The sequence below is a fragment of the Larimichthys crocea genome, chromosome XV (assembly GCF_000972845.2).
Source record: "Larimichthys crocea isolate SSNF chromosome XV, L_crocea_2.0, whole genome shotgun sequence".
Taxonomy (NCBI): domain Eukaryota; kingdom Metazoa; phylum Chordata; class Actinopteri; family Sciaenidae; genus Larimichthys; species Larimichthys crocea.
The window spans coordinates 10,863,265-10,879,829 of record NC_040025.1 but is presented as its reverse complement, the minus strand read 5'-3'; the positions used below and the strand labels follow the sequence as shown (position 1 = coordinate 10,879,829).

Sequence of the window (16,565 nt, the reverse complement as noted above, 5' to 3'; positions counted from 1 at the left end):
CTGACGGACTCCCTGGAGGGGAACCTGTCGCCTCTCTCTCTTTCTGTGTCACGCATGCACTCATCTTCCGCAGCATGGATATAATGGTGGCCCCGGTGACGCCCATGTACAAACAACCAAGCAGTAGCTGCAGAAACTCTCCACACATGCCGAGCCAGAGCATCTGTGCAAGCATCTTTAGCTGAATTTATTACCTAAAGATGGATATTCCCTTACAGAATATATAAGTCAACATATTCCTGTCGTTGCTTGGATTGTACATGAGCATTACTGGCACCTACCTGGCTCTTTGGGGTTCATTGGGGTCCATCACTGCAGGAAAAAGTGCATGTTCTTTCTCATGGGCAACTCCTCATGAATGTTGAGTCAAGTTTCCATGATTAAAAAAACATCACACTTAATGTTTTTTACAGTAACTATAAGCCTTACTGTAAAAATGGGAAATATATTTTCTTCTTATTTCTTCACAAAACTGTTATTACACACGACAAACCTGTTACATTACTCACGAGAACTGATAATAACTGTGAGTTATTGCTGGAAAACATCCTTCTAAATTAGACCAAAACATAATAAAGCCATTACTTAATTAGCTTTAATTTGATGATATAAAAAAATCACTTTAAATGAATCGAATTGTCCAGAAACTTGCTGGTTTAATTGCTCTTCAAACGAGACATTTTATTACATCTTGCATAATAAGGAGCTACATATTTTATCTTCTGAATGACGGTGTCTCCACATTCAGAGACAAGAGATGTCCCTACTTCTTCTTCTCCTCCTTCTTTTTCTTCCTCTTCACACTTTGCTCTTTTCCCCGTTCCTCATAAGGAAACATGTTATACTGGGAAATAGCTGTCATCTGGGCTTCAAACATCATACTGTGCCTAATACATCCCATCACAACCTCATCACATCAGAGCTGAATGTGGGAAGCAGTCCAGTGTGAGACGCCTGGTTTCAGCGCGTCGGACAAATGGAATTGTACTTAAAATAACACAGTTCATGTGATATTAATAGATGAAAGACTGTATTGCATTAAGAAGTCAGAGACAAGTATAAGAACACTGTAAGAAAACATGTTTTCCTTCTTTACCTCTGGTGGGATCTATCCATGAAGCTACTTTTAGTTTTTGTCTTTACATGCCTTGCAAGTATCCATGAACCCAGAGGAGGAATCCGATGACTTTGGTGATCACCTGACTTTTCATTTAGCGCCACCAGCAGGCCAAACTTTTCACTTAAGCTGTGAAACATCTCAACCTCGAGTAGAATGTATGGCTCAAGAATTGTGGTTGTCAGAGAATGAATCCTAAATACTTTAGTGAGCTTGTGACTTTTCCTTCAGTGCTACCACAAGGCTGACATCTCAACAACCACATAAATTTAGTGCTGACATTAATGTCCCTTTCAGAATAATGTGAATAATAACTTTTTCGTTTAGCTTCTTCATCGGGTCAAAATTTTAATCTGATTAATACTTCTGTTTACAACCAATTACCTGCAAGACATTCCCATTAGCCTCAGTTGGACTTTGTGTTTGGTGCTTATAAGCAAGTGTTAGCTCGATAACACATTAAACATTGGCTGGTGCAGCCTCACAGAGCAGCTCGCATGGCTGTAGACTGCATCTGAACCGACAAGACTAAAGCTATCCTCTTGGATAGATGACACTAGAGGTACCAACGTAGTGAGAAATGTTTTTCTTAATCTGAGTTAAGTTTCTTCTCTTGATGCACTGCTTGTACCGTAGATCTTTACAAAACCTCTGACAGAGATTCTAGAAAACAGTGTGCAAAGAAAGAGAATCAAAGCTCGGCCCAGGCTACAACACTCCCAGGGGCTTTCCGCTTGCTTAGATAGCCTCATACTCCTCCCTCCCTACTGAATGAGGGCCTTTCTATTGCTCTGTCACCGTGGAATCATAAGGGATTGAATACAAAGTCTAGCAGCCAGCCAAACTGGCACAGACAGCAATATGCCCAGAGGCCATGCCAAGGTCTGCCTGCCACATCTCATCTGTTTCGTCTGCTCTGAGGATCTAGACTGCCAAGGGTGAGGGTGGGGGCACAGACAGGGCCCATCACTATCTCTCTCTCCCAGTCAGTCGAGTCAAGTCATTGTAATCAAAAGCTTTCCTACAGCTTAATATAAAGCTGTGGTTTTAGACTCCTGACAAGTTTTCATATTCCACTTCACCACCACCACCACACCAATAGACCAGCCTGCATTATCACGCTTTATTTCTCCACCTGCCTCTGGGAAGACTCGCTCTCTCCGGTTTGAGCTCTGTTTGACTGATGTGTCTCCTTCTATAGCTGCAGAGGGGGCCCAGCCTGTGGCCACCATCACTCCCTCAGTGCTGAATGTCCAGCAGGGCCAGCGGGCAGAGTTTCGCTGCACAGTGACTGGGAACCCAACCCCTGCCATTGAATGGATTGGTATGACCAGTTTTGTAGTGTTTGGTGCAGGCCTTGTTTATCTAGTCATAGTAATTCAAGCGGAAAGGTCTGTTTCTGTATTTCTGTTGTATTATTTTTGGAGAATTTCAGTCACAGCTGGTGCAAAAAAAAACCTCCCTGCAGCCCTCAGTGACGGGGTGCAACTGTGTGACTGTTACAGGAGGTCCAGGGAACAGAATGAGTCCCAGAGCTGTGATACGAGGTGGCATACTGAGCTTCACAGCAGTGGACCCAGCTGATGAAGGAGACTACACCTGCAAGGCCCTGAACACTCACGGGGAGCACACAGCACGGGTGTCCCTCTATGTCCAAAGTATGTTTGTGCAAATCTGTTTACATACTTACATTGTGGGGACTCTTATCCTTATGAGGACGTCCCCATAACGTAAATCCTTCAATGTCACGGTTAACACTTGGTTTGGGGTTAGTGGTAGGTTAAGGTTAGGACAAATGTTGGGGTTAGGCATGTAGTGATTATGGTTAAAATGAGGCAGGTTGGGTCTTCAGGGAGTTCTTGTAAGCGAATGCAATGTCCCTGTAAATCATGGAAATACGAAATGAGATTGTTCCACCAGTTCTCAGTGCATTTTCAGTGGTTCATGATTTAAACAACCAGCTTGGAACAACCAAAGCCTCTCACATCACTATTTTTGGTTAGATTAATTAGCTTTAGTTGAGGTCTTTAGCTCTTCATCCGCTTGCTTCGAAGTTAGACTGTGCAACTTTGAATAAAGAAATAACAATCTTCCTGTCACAAATGAAAAGTTTAGTTTACAGGCAATAGCATACACCTTTGCTCAAGTCAAGTAGTTTTGCTGCTACAGTCTTTCTTGTTCTGGGACGACTAGTACTGAACCTGAACAGACTTCATGACAATGACGTTCCAATCTGAAGACGTTGGGTTGGGTATATTGTGTGTTTGAATGTTCACGATGCATTTCTTTGGTCAGAGTCTAATCCAAGTGGCCTAGGCACCCAGCCCCAAGTCCAAGTGAGTCCCCAAAACATTGGAGTCCACGAAGGCGAGACCTTGAGGTTGTATTGCCGAGCAACAGGATCGCCAACCCCGAAGCTCACCTGGCTGAAAAACGGAGGACAGATCCCTCCACAGGTGAGACACCTCCTGCTGTCCCGGTGCCTTAGTGATGACTTCAACATGGATCGATTCAGACTGTATTTACTTTCTGTCTATCTTGCACTTCAAGGTGTGTCCGGTGCCGATGGTACTTCATCATACTGTGTCAGTTTTTGTGACTGTTTCAGCATTTTGACCATTTACCTTTATTCTTCCCTCCCTTCTGTTTGTCTCCTCCCCCCCTTTTTTTTTTTATCCTACCCTGTTCTGACGTTTGCTCAGGCCATTCCCTCTCACGGTTTCCATCAGTTTAAAAGCAACAGTCTCGATGTGTTACAGAGACGTATTGAGGAGCTGCAGGTCTGTCCATCTGTCTGCTGTCTGTCTGTCCTGTCTCGTAGTTCACCACAATTGTCCTCTACTGACCTCGTCTTCACAAATTGTCCACTAAGTGCATGATCAAACGTGTCCTTGATTCACACCTTGTAAACCCCATTAATTTACCACAGCTGCTCACTGAGTCCCTTTAGAGCTGACGCCAAATACATTAAAACCAGCTGGGTCTGGTTCTTAGTGTACTTGCATGCATTACATGTCTTTATGTTGCGTTTTTATTAATTAGTGTTCCATAGTCTTTTGTTTTGTACTGTCCACATCATACCATCCCTGACATGTTTGGGCTCTCAGCACCCAGTTGACTCTCATCATTCCATTGAGTGTATTAACAGGACTAAGTATACAGTAGGTACTGTAGGTATTTCAGACATATTTTGCTCCGTGCCAAGCACAGCCCGCTGCCCCCCTGCCCAAAAGGGGTATTGTGTTAGTCTGGTTTCTGCACAGTCCTCCTCGGCTTCGACGAGGGCTCCGGGGCCTGTTTAGTTCTGCCTCAGAGAGCCACTGCGTTGTGTCAGCCTTTCCCAGGGGGAGCTGGGCTCTGCCGTGCGACCACGCAGAAATTCTGTATGCTCTAGCAAACGGCTTGCTTTGAAAACTCGTCAATGGGTTCAGACACACATTGAGCCAGGGCCCGCCTCAGCCACTGCTCTGCTTTAGCCTCCCTCACGGTTGAATGGGCCGGAGCTAAGCAGCTTTGTCCGCGGATGGCCCAACACCCCCCGGATACAGTAATCCCTCCCCAGACCCTCCCCTTCTGATTCCCCTCCCCTCTGAGGTGTTTCCAAACTTCATGAAAGCTCATTTTCGGCCTTGCTGGGCCTATGGCTGCCATGTGGAGTAGTGTACAAACAAGTCAGGCTGTTGATCACTCGTGAGCCAGAAAGTCATGAGAGTTCTCATGTGACTGTTAAAGGTGATGCAGGGTTTTGGTTCTTGGTCGGTATTTGCTCTCTGGTTAGTGATTACTCCCTGATTTTACAGCCAATCACTGCTTTCTAATACCCAATCTAATCACTGTGTCATAAATGATCAATTCTAACTCTTCTAATTTGTCATCATTTGTAAAAAAAAAAATCATCAATCATCCAAAGATAACAGCTCAGTAAATTGAATTACCGCTGATCATGATACATTAACATAACCCCCACCAATCATTGTAGAAACTCTGGCACCACCTTGTACACGGTTTCGTGTACAAGGTGCAGTGTCACAGAAATCATGAATCAAAATCCATCTACAGAAAGACTGAACAGTAGCGATAACAGCTCTTGCCTTGTCTTAAAGATCCACGCTCTAGTAGTGCTTTTGTGTCGCTATTAGCTAGCCGTGTCACAATGTCAGCAATGTTGTATTTGTGTTGTTTCAAAGGAACGTGAGACAGGTAAGTGATGTGTTTTGTCTTCAGTAGTTATGTGTTTTATGGTGTAAACTAAAATCATATAATTTAAATGTAAACCATAAGGTGGTGTAATTAAGATATTTAATCCCATCACTTGTCGGTGTGTCTTCTCCAGGCCCGCAATGACCGCACCGACATCGGTACTCTGCTCATCCCCAATATCAGGATGTCTGACGCGGGCACTTACATGTGTGTTGGCAGCAACAGCATTGGCTCAAACAGTGCTCCCATCAAAGTCACTGTGCTCAAAGGTGAGAGATGTCAGAAAGAATGAGAGCAGGTTGAAATGTTGTGTTTGATTGTTTGATGAAGTTTTTATTGGATCTGTTTCTGGGGGATATACTAACGAATTTTCAAATGACCCTTCAGTAAGGAAGACTGGATTTGAAGTTGATTTATTATTCTTGTACAAGAAGGACTGTTCAACAGTGCAACACACAAAAGGGGTTACAGAGGAAAAGGCTCCCTGAGGAGCTCTAACAGTTGGTTCTTATACACTCTCTGATTGGCTGTCTCAGACTCCTCCCCATAGATACAGATAGCATCATAACATCTTCTTAGTTTCATTAATCAGTAGTCAGCATATCCCTAATCTAAATGTCACCTCTTTGACCTGTCCCTGACCCTCATTGTGTTCTGGACTGGACCTCTATTAATACATTAACCTGAACTTTACCTTACCCTGCCAGCCTTAGTAACAAAGTCATATTAGAGACGTGTGAGAAATAGGAACTCACGCACACATTGTATGATTTAAAACATCTGAAACACAGTATAAACCTAATTTTTATAACGTGTTGTTTTGCATTGAATTAGAGAGAATGAAAGAAGATAATGATGATAGTAATAAATAACAAAGCATAGTGCAGATATACAGTATATACAGTAGTACCTTACATAAACTTCCTCCTCCACCTTTTCACCCTATGTGCAAATCTCCCGCCTCCACAATCTCCCCAAGGTTATCCAGCATCTGAGAAACACAGTAACACAAACAGTAATTTCCAAGTGCACTATATAGAAGGCACCAAGTTATCCTATATATGAACATGATTTGCCCATAGCTATTTCATAAACCATGAATAACTCTATAATGCATAAGAAAAAAGAAAACAGTTAGTTCTTCTCTAAAAAACTTTCATGTGTTGCATCTGTTTTGTGTTTGTGCAGCGGACCATGTCTCCTCAGTGGTCACCATCCAGCCATCTATAGCTGATGTCCAGGAAGGCCAGAGTCTGGAGCTCAACTGTTTGGCGCCTGGAAATCCTCCTCCCCAAGTCACCTGGACAAGAGCCAGTGGACGCCTCTCCTCCAACCACCAGGTAATCACAAAAACGGAAAGATTAGATATGTCTTAAGTCCTGGTAAAGGTAACGGATTTTTAGATTTGTTTAATGTGATGCAGTGGAAACTGAAGATGTATCATAGTAAAAATGATGAGTTGTCTTCCAAGCTGAACTCAAGCGAGTCCTTGTCTGCTGGGTGTAGGTTCTGGGCAGTCAGCTGCGCATCCTGTCGGCCACACCAGAGGACTCGGGAGAGTATGTCTGCCGGGTGCAGGGCAACCCATCAAGCCCCGGATCTCATGTCCACCAGGCTTCTGTCTCTGTGTCCGTCACTTCATCTTCTTCACGTAAGTTAGCAGACAGATAAAAATAGTATTAGAGCTTATTTGGATATTTATTATTTCCTCAAATGTCAAAAGCCACTGTGCTTGATGTCGGTTTGATTTGACTTGACAGCCCTCGCTGTCTCACCGAGGAAATTGCATTCGATGGCAGCATCATTCAGAGGCATTACATGGCAGGGTGTTGTTCTCAGACTAACACTGGCTCACTTCACGAATGAACTTTCCAGTCGTACTTTCCAGTGGAGCCCAGTATGACCTCAGTTTGAATGATTTTCCTCACTACTGTCCCATGATCTCATCCTCATTCGCTCCTTCCTAGACTTTAGGCGATATTTCAGCTCTTCAGCTTCTACCAATGAATCCCGTGGCCACACTGAATAGTAATTTGTTACTTCAGGTTTCTGTGAATTATACATCGGCTAAATGAAGTGAGACTGTGAACAGTAAATAGGAGAAGAATCTGTGCAGAGCCTTTAATTGGTGGTTTCTGCTGCAGGTCTTCAGAGTCCAATCATCGCCATCGAGCCCCACAGTGCTGCAGTGCGTGTGGGGGAGACGGCCAGCTTCAGGTGCAGGGTTTACAGCGGAGCCCAGCCTGTCCGACTGGAGTGGAAACTGGCCAACAATCGTCCGCTGCCAGGTAATAACCACACACACCCATTGAGAAATAAACCTGCTTAATGCGTTCTGATTTTACAATGTCATTATTTATAAGCAATTACAGCTGCAATCAGCCCATGAATTACTCCTCTGTTACTTCATCCAGCGACCAATTTAAAATTCATTTACTCTAATAAGATTCAATGGCTTGTGTGACTTTCTTCGGCTTCGGCTAATTTTGGATATCGTCAAGAGGTGTTTAAGACCCAAGATTGAGAGCCACTCAACATATGTTAAAGGACTACTCCAGTTATTCAGTTTGCTCGCCTGTGCAGCTAAATATCACTTTCATTACACCCCTCCTGCCTCCTAAATACCCACTTTCTATTAAAAAGCCCACATTTCCAAGTCAAGACAACCTTTGTGACATCATCAGGGTTATTTTTAAACTTTAAAAACGCCCCAGAAGGCCTTATATAGATGATGATGATGAGTGAACTTTAAAAATGAGTGCACCGCCCCTTTTAAATTGCAACATCCACAGCAGATTTGATGTTTGATTGGCTCCTCTGTCCTGCAGACAATGTCAAAGTTGGCCCTGATGGTTCGGTTATTACCATCGCCAATGCCCGCCCTGTGAACCACGGTGCCTACCGTTGTGTGGCCAGCAACCCATTCGGCATCACCCACACCATCGTGTCTCTGATCGTCAAAGGTAAGCTCCATGTGTGTCAGCACGTTCACACATTCATTTTGCCACAAAGGGACTTTTCATATTTCAGTTATCGTCGCACACCCTTAAACCTCTTGAGTGAAGGCTTCCCTCTAGTGGCTGATCAGGCACAGAACCTAACCAGTATTTTTCTTATCTGTGACCTCAGAGTCTCCCGTGGCCACCGTCACTCCTGCTGGACCCTTGCGTGTCAGAGTGGGCGAACCCATTAACCTGGAATGCCAGGCGTCAGGAGAGCCCCGGCCCTCAGTGTCATGGCACAGGCTGGACAGCAACCGCAAGACCATGCTGAGCAGCCCTGTGCTCATGGAGTCCAACGCAGTCATGCAGGTTATTCAGTATTTTCTGTGTTGCTACTTAAAGATTTGTTTTTTGAAATTGTGTGTATTCATGAGCTGACATATTTCCCTTTGTGCAGATACTAGTTGCGCGTCCAGAAGACAGTGGCACGTATGTATGCACGGCTCGCAACAACGAGGGCACTACTGAGACCAAGGTGGTGGTCGTGGTTGAGGGAGGCTCTCAACTGCCCACGGTACCCAGGGCAACTGTTCCCGAGCCTCTGATGATTATGGTGGAGGGACAGACGGCGACGCTGCGCTGTGATGCTCACGGTAATGATGGCAGCTGTTGCATCACTGTACCGCTCAAAAAAACACCTGTAGCACATTTTTTTAATAGACAAAGATGCTACAAGATTAAAATATGTTTTATTCCTGTTTATTAAAATTGGTATTTCAAAAGTAGCTGAGCATGAAACTTATGTTACGTTCTTCAATTTGGCCTTCTTAGGTTTCCCATCTCCGACGATCACCTGGTCCAAGCTGCGCTCTCCTCTGCCTTGGAGACACAAGGTGGTGAACAACAGCCTGGTGCTGCCCAACGTGGGCCGCCAGGACTCAGGAGAATACATCTGCACCGCCACCAACCACATGGGCACCACCGAAGTCACCATCACGCTCGATGTAGAGAGTGAGTGTTGTGGCTGCCAGAAATCACTCCTTTACATCTCTTATTTTACAATGTAAACTTTTTCCTGCCTCTCTCTCTCTCCAGCCCTTCCTTATGCCACTTCTCTGCCCGATGATGTGGCTGTGCGGGTCGGGGAGGTGATCAGGTTGCAGTGCCTTGCTCATGGTACTGCACCTCTGACCTACACTTGGACCAAGCTGGATGGAAACCTGCCGTCGAGAGCCGAGGTTAGCGCAGGGGATCTTCAGATCAACCTGGCGACTGCAGAGGATGCTGGGACCTACAAGTGCGTGGCGAGCAACAAAGTGGGCAACAGCGAAGTGTTCGCTAAAGTCACAGTCAGATGTAAGTTTGCGGATAATACAACAATTTGTTACGGATGAGGAACGGCACAGCAAGGCCTAAATAATCTATCTGTCCTTCCCCTTTGTAGCCCCCTTGGCAGTGCGTGTGTCACCACAGGTTGAAGTAAAAGCCAAGGGCGATGCTGTGGAGTTCACGTGTTCGTCAGCAGGAGGTATAGAAACCAAAATCGAGTGGCTGAAGGAAGGAGGAGCGCTGCCACCGAACCATCACATCAAGGACGGAGTGCTCAGGTGTGTTGGCTCACAGAGGATTCAAAACAGCTCTGTGTGACTTTAAAGGAGCAAACTGACAGTTTTACCCAGAAGTAGCCCAAAGGCTACAAGACATATTAATAAGACTCTGAATACTTTAGGACTCCCCCAGCATGTCTGTGGATCTCAGAAGTCCACTGGTTCCCTTTGAAGATGTAGATGTAATACTCAACAGGAGCAAATTGAATATTTTCTGTCATGTATTTGGTGTTCTAGCAAGTATTTACAGCAGCAGACGGTGTGTAGTACATGGGAGTAACTCAAAATAAACTACAGTGTATAGTATGGGTGACAATGTAGTTCAATGGTACAGAAGAACAGGCTACATCAGGCTTTGCCTACACAGATACAGACACAGCTTTTTGTCTTTTGACAGTACGAAAAATGTCGAACATCGCCAACCTTTAATTGGCTAAGATATTTAAGTCCACTCACGTTGTGTGATATGTGAAGTAAACGCCTTGACACGACTTGTTTCCATGTGCGTAATTTATTGTCTCTCTGCAGGATCGAGAACCTCGAGCAGAGCAATGAAGGTGTTTATATCTGCAGAGCCAGCGGCGTGTACGGTCAGGCTCAGGACACCGCCAGGTTGACCATCCAAGGTCCGTTACATTAGCTGCAAATACGTCAGTATATACATTCCTTCCATCAAAGCCAAATCGAACAGTTCTTTTCCTTTTCCACAGCCCTGCCGAAGGTGATGATCAACGTGCGCACCTCAGTGCAGACCGTGATGATCGGGAACTCTGTGGAGTTTGAGTGCCAGGCTATCGGTGACCCGGAGCCCACGGTTCAGTGGAGCAAAGTCGGCGGGTCTCTGCCCGCTCACATCATGGTGAAGGGCGGTATGCTGAAGATCGAGCGGGTGACGGAGGCCGATGCCGGGCAGTACCGATGCACGGCCACCAACAACGTAGGCTCAGTGGAGTCCCAAGTGGTCCTTAACGTCCAGTGTGAGTGCACACGACTACACAAACACATCACACACACACACACAGATGCATTATCTACCCCTCCACCCTCATTTACATTCTTGGCCTGTTTGCACAGCCCTCCCTCAGATTGCTTCTCTGCCTGAGACTAAGGAGGTGACCGTTGGGTCTGATGCAGTCATGCCCTGTGTGGCTTCAGGATACCCTGTGCCTGAGATCAAATGGTCCAAGGTAACCAATTCAATCAAGCTGCAGTGTTTATGAACTTTTTTATACTTTACTTTGGACACTCATTTTGCATCTGCTTCTGTTTCTAGTTGGACGGAGAGCTCCCTCCTAAGTGTTTCCAGGAAGTCAACGTGCTGACGGTTCCTCGGGTCAGCCACGAGGACTCTGGGACGTACGTCTGCACCGCCTCCAACAAACAAGGAAAAGTCGAAGCCTTCACTACACTTCAAGTTCACGGTTAGTCCGTCTGGAGGGAGGTTAATAAATTAAAAGAGTATGAACTGCACAGTTGTCTGTGTCTAACTGAGATGATTTGCTTTTTTCAGAGAGAGTGATGCCATACTTCACCCAGGAACCTTTGTCCTACCTCACCCTGCCCACCATCAAGAACGCCTACAAGGCTTTCAGCATTAAGATCAACTTCAGACCCGATAATGTCGATGGTAAGGACGTATGAAGTTACATTGCATACCATATTGTCTTACACGTTTTTCTTATTTCTCGCAGTGTGGTAATATCTTTTGCTTTTTGTTCTATGTTGTACACCATGTTTGTCCTACTTCCTCATGTATAACCTAACTGCGTCTTCTGTCCCTCTCTGTCTCTCTGTCTCTCTCTCACCCACGTGGTGGGAAGGTCTCATATTGTACGCTGGTGAGTCTCAGTGCTTGAGAACCACAGGAACTCAAGAGTGATGCTGGCAGTGCTGCTTTACTCCCATCAGACTTTCACATAATGCATCCAGCTCAGAGCTGACTGAGAGGCTGTGAAAGAGATGTGAGATGGTGCATGGCCTTTTGTTTTCATGCAGGCTTTTTGTGGTCGTGATCACAAAACCACTTTTAGGAGGAGTAGTGCAGTCATTAGCATAAAAATAGCTCAGTTATAAATCTAGTTTTACAACCCGGTCTCCTTCATCAGCTTCTTTATTGCCTATTGTATGCTAGAGCTGTGTAAATGCAAATGCTACAAATGTTTCCGTAGGCTTTTCTTTATTTAGATATCACTGCACTTCTGTTTGGCAGTTCCTTTTATTTATTTTTTTATTGATTTGCAGTTCTTTCGGATTGTTTGGACTGTTTGGCAACAAACACGCCACAAATGAATCACAAACGCCGTTAGAGCGTGCTTGACTTCTTCTGTTTGACACAAACTTCACATCCTGTGTAAAACGTACTTTACACTTTAAAAAAAACATGCGTAAAAAAGTTTGTGTTTGCACATTTATGCAATCTACACTCTCTCTTGACCACTCCCTTTCACATCTATCGGAGATGATTGTAGACAGACGTGTAGAAGGGCATGTTCCCACTTTCTCCCTGTGTGCCTCTGTGGCTCATGTAAAAAGCATGTGTTCCCGGCATGTGGAGAGAGAAGAAGTGTGTGTGGTGCGTGACTGGTGACTGCAACATGGCAGCCCGGTGATGCCCAGATAGGATCGGGCAGGTTAGAACCTGGCTTTGGTTGGCTTTAAAACGTGCCTCAGCATAGCATGCTGCTTTACCATCAAGCTTTCAAAGAGTTTTTGAATAACTAATTGCAATAATATCCGTCCTAACAAGTCGCAAGTTGCTCTCAGATTTGGTTTAAAATCTTGATTTTTGAGTGAGAAATTCAGACGGATCATGAAGGAAATCATTGAATGAATTACAAAAGCTGGAAGATTCCACTTGTTTAAATAAAATGACTATGTTCTTGGCTTATTAAGATGGATATTATTATAAGCTATGCATTTAGCATTATGTTTTTACTAGTGCTCACTCACCTTGTTTTTGTGGTGTAGGTATGATCCTCTACAATGGCCAGAGGAGGACCACAGGAGCAGACTTTATCTCTCTGGGACTTGTGGGCGGCCGCTTAGAGTTCAGGTCAGTTTATACTCACCTCTCTCCTGATTTACATCCTGATTGACAGTGATCTTGTTGGTAATCGCCTCGTTTTGTTGTCTCAGGTTCGACGTAGGATCCGGCATGGCCACCATACGCGACCCCAACCCCATCAAACTGGGAGAGTTTCACACAGTTGAACTGTATCGCAACCTCACCTTGGGCTACATCATTGTAGACGGAGGGGAGCCCATAAACGGCAGCTCACAGGTGTGAATTAAACTCCTACTGTCACATAAATGCATTTCAATTCATTTATGTCAGTTTATATGTTACACAAATGCATGCTTTCGCTCCTCAGGGCAAGTTCCAGGGCCTGGATCTGAATGAGGACCTGCATGTGGGTGGTTATCCCAACTACACAATCCTCGCCAAAACCGCCGGCATTAAGACTGGTTTTGTTGGTAAGACATGACTCTGTTTACACCACGATGGGTAAAAATAGGACCGAGAAAAAGTCTTCTTCATGTGAAGTCCTTATTTGATATCGTTACTATGCAGGCTGTATCCGTCAGCTGGTCATCCAAGGAGAGGAAGTCATCTTCAAAGATCTTGACCGCAGCTCTACCGGTGTCACAAACTGTCCCACCTGCAAAGACCACCCATGCCAGGTCAGTTGCATCCATCCACTTGATCGATTTGTGTTTAACCCCATGATGTCCAATTAATTTCATCCATGCCGTTATTCAGAACGGAGGAGCTTGTGAGGACTCGGACGCCAGCTTGTACAAGTGCGGCTGCCCCAGAGGATTCACGGGCAGCAACTGCCAGCACCACTCGTCCCTGCACTGTCACTCAGGTACACCTGACCACACGAATGAATCATGGATTCATGGATGTGGCTATCAACTCGTATCAAACGTTTGTGATCTGAACTCCCACAGACGCCTGCGGACCAGACGCCACGTGCATCAACCGGCCAAACGGCCTCGGCTACGACTGCCGCTGCCACCTCGGCAAGTTTGGAAACAAATGCATGGATGGTAAGAGAGGAAGTTATAAGTATATTTAACAATAAACACAATGTCAGTATGGATGTTTTTCATGAAATATCATTGCATTTTCTTCCTCACTCCTTCACTCCTTTCTCTAGGGGAACTTGTGACCACTCCGCTGTTCGATGGTGAGGAATCATACATAGCCTATCCTCCCCTGACCAACATCCACGATGACCTGCGCGTGGAGCTGGAGTTCAAGCCCCTGGAAAGAGACGGATTGATGTTCTTCTGCGGAGGGAAGAAAATGAAGGTGGAGGACTTTGTAGCCATCTCAATGGTGGAGGGACATGTAGAGTTCAGATATGAACTGGGCACAGGTAAAGAATCAAATCTATTATTGTTTCAGAAAGCTTTAAATGCGTTTTACATTCAACAGTATGAGGTCAATTTTCTTCTTTTTTTTTATTTTCAGGCCAGGCAATCCTTCTCAGTCCAGAGCCTGTCTCTCTGGGCCAGTGGCACACGGTTGTGGCCGAGCGTAACAAGAGAGCCGGCCACCTGAAGATAGACCAAGGCCCAGTGGAGAGGAAGACGTCTCCAGGGAAAGCCCAGGGCCTCAATATCCACACCCCCATGTACCTGGGAGGAGTCCCCAACATGGACATCCTGCCTAAGCCTGCCAATGTCAGCGAATTGTTTGAGGGCTGCATAGGAGAGGTGAGATAAAAAAATAAAATAAGAAAACAAAAATTCATAAATGTTTGTGTGCATGCGGTAGCTTAAACTTGTCTGCATCACCTGCTTAGGTTTCCATCAACAACAAGAAGGTGGATCTGTCCTACAGCTTCACAGAAAGCAGATCCATCCGCAAGTGCGTGGACAACAGTCCCTGTGACCGCCGGCCCTGCTTGAACGGTGGTCACTGCATGTCGAATGTTGAATACGAGTACCAGTGCCTCTGTAAGGATGGATTTGAAGGTTAGTCTGTCTTATCTCCAAACCCCTATGATCTCACCCTGCCTTTGGTGTGTGTGTGTTTTCACTGCCAACCATTCACCCCTGACACATATCTGCTATGTGACTCTGCAGGTGAGCGTTGCGAGATCGTGAGAGATGTCTGCCAGACCAACGTTCAGTGCCAGAATGGCGGCAGCTGTGTCGAGGGCCAGTGTGTGTGCATGCCGAGCCACACGGGCCTGAACTGTGAAGAAGAAAGTAAGTTTTAAAGCAGCAACACAACCACCGACAAAATTAAAGCCAATAAAGAAAGAACAGAGTGTGTGCGGGGGGGGAAATGATTGAATTGTATTGCTCACCGTAGAAGCTAATTTGTGCAAAAGTAGTTCTGAAACAAATCTCCAAATCTCCAAAGCATGTGTCCCCCTGCAGCTGCACACACCTGCATCCTATAAACAAAGATATTCGTCATCAAAGCAGAAATTCTAGACAAGAAGTGATCCCATATGACTCACATTCTCCACAGTATGAAGCCCTTCTAACATGAGACAGTTCACTCCCAGCATTGCACCGCATGCTGGGAGGGTTAACCCCTTAAAGTGATTACGTATGTCTTACCCCTGCACTCTCATGGCTATATCCTGAACACACAGGCCAGGTCTCCAGCTTACCCGAGGCCCAGTGGAATTTGGAAGCTAGCGAGGCGAATGGTACAGTATCTCAATATTCAGTCTGCCTGACACGACCGTGACTAACAAAGGGGGGGCCCCCGTCTGAGCTCGAGGAGGGGGCCCCACACGTCCCTTCCAAGCTCAAACCCAATCTGTCTACTGCCTAACACATGTTCGCGCATAAACCAAACATGCGTCTGTCATCAGCTGGCAACTGAGGCTCTTGTCCCCATTGGAAAATTGGGAGAGGGGAATTCTGCATCTATATTAAAAGGTAACAGGATGGTACTGTAGTCGGGAGATCAGCTGATTTGTGCTCCCTGTTTTTTTTTTGGACCCATATGAAATGTGGAATTCCCCTTGTTTTTGTTTTTCTCTCATCATGTCGATGCCTGTAAGATGGCTACTCACAACATAAAATCTTGTTTCCATCTACTTCAACAATGCCTGTCTGTAAAACAAACCAAAAAAAAAAAAAAAAGTCTGCAGAAATACTTGTTTTTTCTCTCTGAAACTGTCCTAAGTCAGAAATCTGCTCCACACATTTGCGCTGTTACTAACAACTTCAACCGTCTGTCGAAAAAGCACAGTGTGTCGGTGTTTGGGTGAGTTGAGATGTTACTTCAAGCATAATGTGGTATTTGTGCATGGACCCATGGTGAGTTCAGTCTGATCTCAGACTAAAAAAGGTCAGAGATGGTGGAGCGTGTGAGGAATGGCAAATAACTTGCTCATGCATTGGTAAGGACTGTCAAATGAGTTTGCATCATGGAGACTTTGTTGTTTGTTTTTTCTGGGATGTGCTGAACGTTTTTGTTGTTTTTGTTGTATTAAAAGGCACTTAATGAAGTTTAGGATTATATTTTATTTCATATTTGTGTTTAAGGTGAGCCTATGTAGGTTTGGGGAGAAGAAACATCATCTTCCTCTTAGAAATGAAAAGTCCATGAGCAATAAAACACCCAATTTCTATACACTACTTTGTCACAGCAGCTCGCATACATAAGGTTGATAAGAACTTATCTTATCAATAAGAAATCTGTAGAAGAAAGTCACAAATTTA

The 16,565-nt window shown here is 45.1% G+C and overlaps 1 protein-coding gene across 3 annotated transcripts in view; it reads left to right on the top strand.

Annotated features, from left to right (window-relative positions):
* The window catches only part of hspg2 (heparan sulfate proteoglycan 2), an 84,934-nt gene that overhangs the window by 65,668 nt on the left and 2,701 nt on the right, over positions 1–16,565 (top strand). For all 3 annotated transcript variants that reach the window (XM_027288655.1, XM_019273889.2, XM_027288656.1), the window contains 31 exons: positions 2,319–2,441; positions 2,623–2,775; positions 3,413–3,573; positions 3,820–3,897; positions 5,451–5,586; positions 6,506–6,657; positions 6,824–6,968; positions 7,462–7,605; positions 8,146–8,280; positions 8,447–8,628; positions 8,717–8,912; positions 9,091–9,270; positions 9,355–9,615; positions 9,704–9,866; positions 10,395–10,492; positions 10,577–10,843; positions 10,941–11,053; positions 11,140–11,287; positions 11,377–11,493; positions 11,687–11,704; positions 12,834–12,918; positions 13,002–13,146; positions 13,238–13,340; positions 13,438–13,547; positions 13,627–13,735; positions 13,821–13,919; positions 14,030–14,251; positions 14,347–14,591; positions 14,681–14,852; positions 14,964–15,089; positions 15,485–15,541. In XM_027288655.1, the coding sequence (XP_027144456.1) occupies positions 2,319–2,441; positions 2,623–2,775; positions 3,413–3,573; positions 3,820–3,897; positions 5,451–5,586; positions 6,506–6,657; positions 6,824–6,968; positions 7,462–7,605; positions 8,146–8,280; positions 8,447–8,628; positions 8,717–8,912; positions 9,091–9,270; positions 9,355–9,615; positions 9,704–9,866; positions 10,395–10,492; positions 10,577–10,843; positions 10,941–11,053; positions 11,140–11,287; positions 11,377–11,493; positions 11,687–11,704; positions 12,834–12,918; positions 13,002–13,146; positions 13,238–13,340; positions 13,438–13,547; positions 13,627–13,735; positions 13,821–13,919; positions 14,030–14,251; positions 14,347–14,591; positions 14,681–14,852; positions 14,964–15,089; positions 15,485–15,541 (4,443 nt within the window). The remainder of the gene's footprint in view (positions 1–2,318; positions 2,442–2,622; positions 2,776–3,412; positions 3,574–3,819; positions 3,898–5,450; positions 5,587–6,505; positions 6,658–6,823; positions 6,969–7,461; positions 7,606–8,145; positions 8,281–8,446; positions 8,629–8,716; positions 8,913–9,090; positions 9,271–9,354; positions 9,616–9,703; positions 9,867–10,394; positions 10,493–10,576; positions 10,844–10,940; positions 11,054–11,139; positions 11,288–11,376; positions 11,494–11,686; positions 11,705–12,833; positions 12,919–13,001; positions 13,147–13,237; positions 13,341–13,437; positions 13,548–13,626; positions 13,736–13,820; positions 13,920–14,029; positions 14,252–14,346; positions 14,592–14,680; positions 14,853–14,963; positions 15,090–15,484; positions 15,542–16,565) is intronic.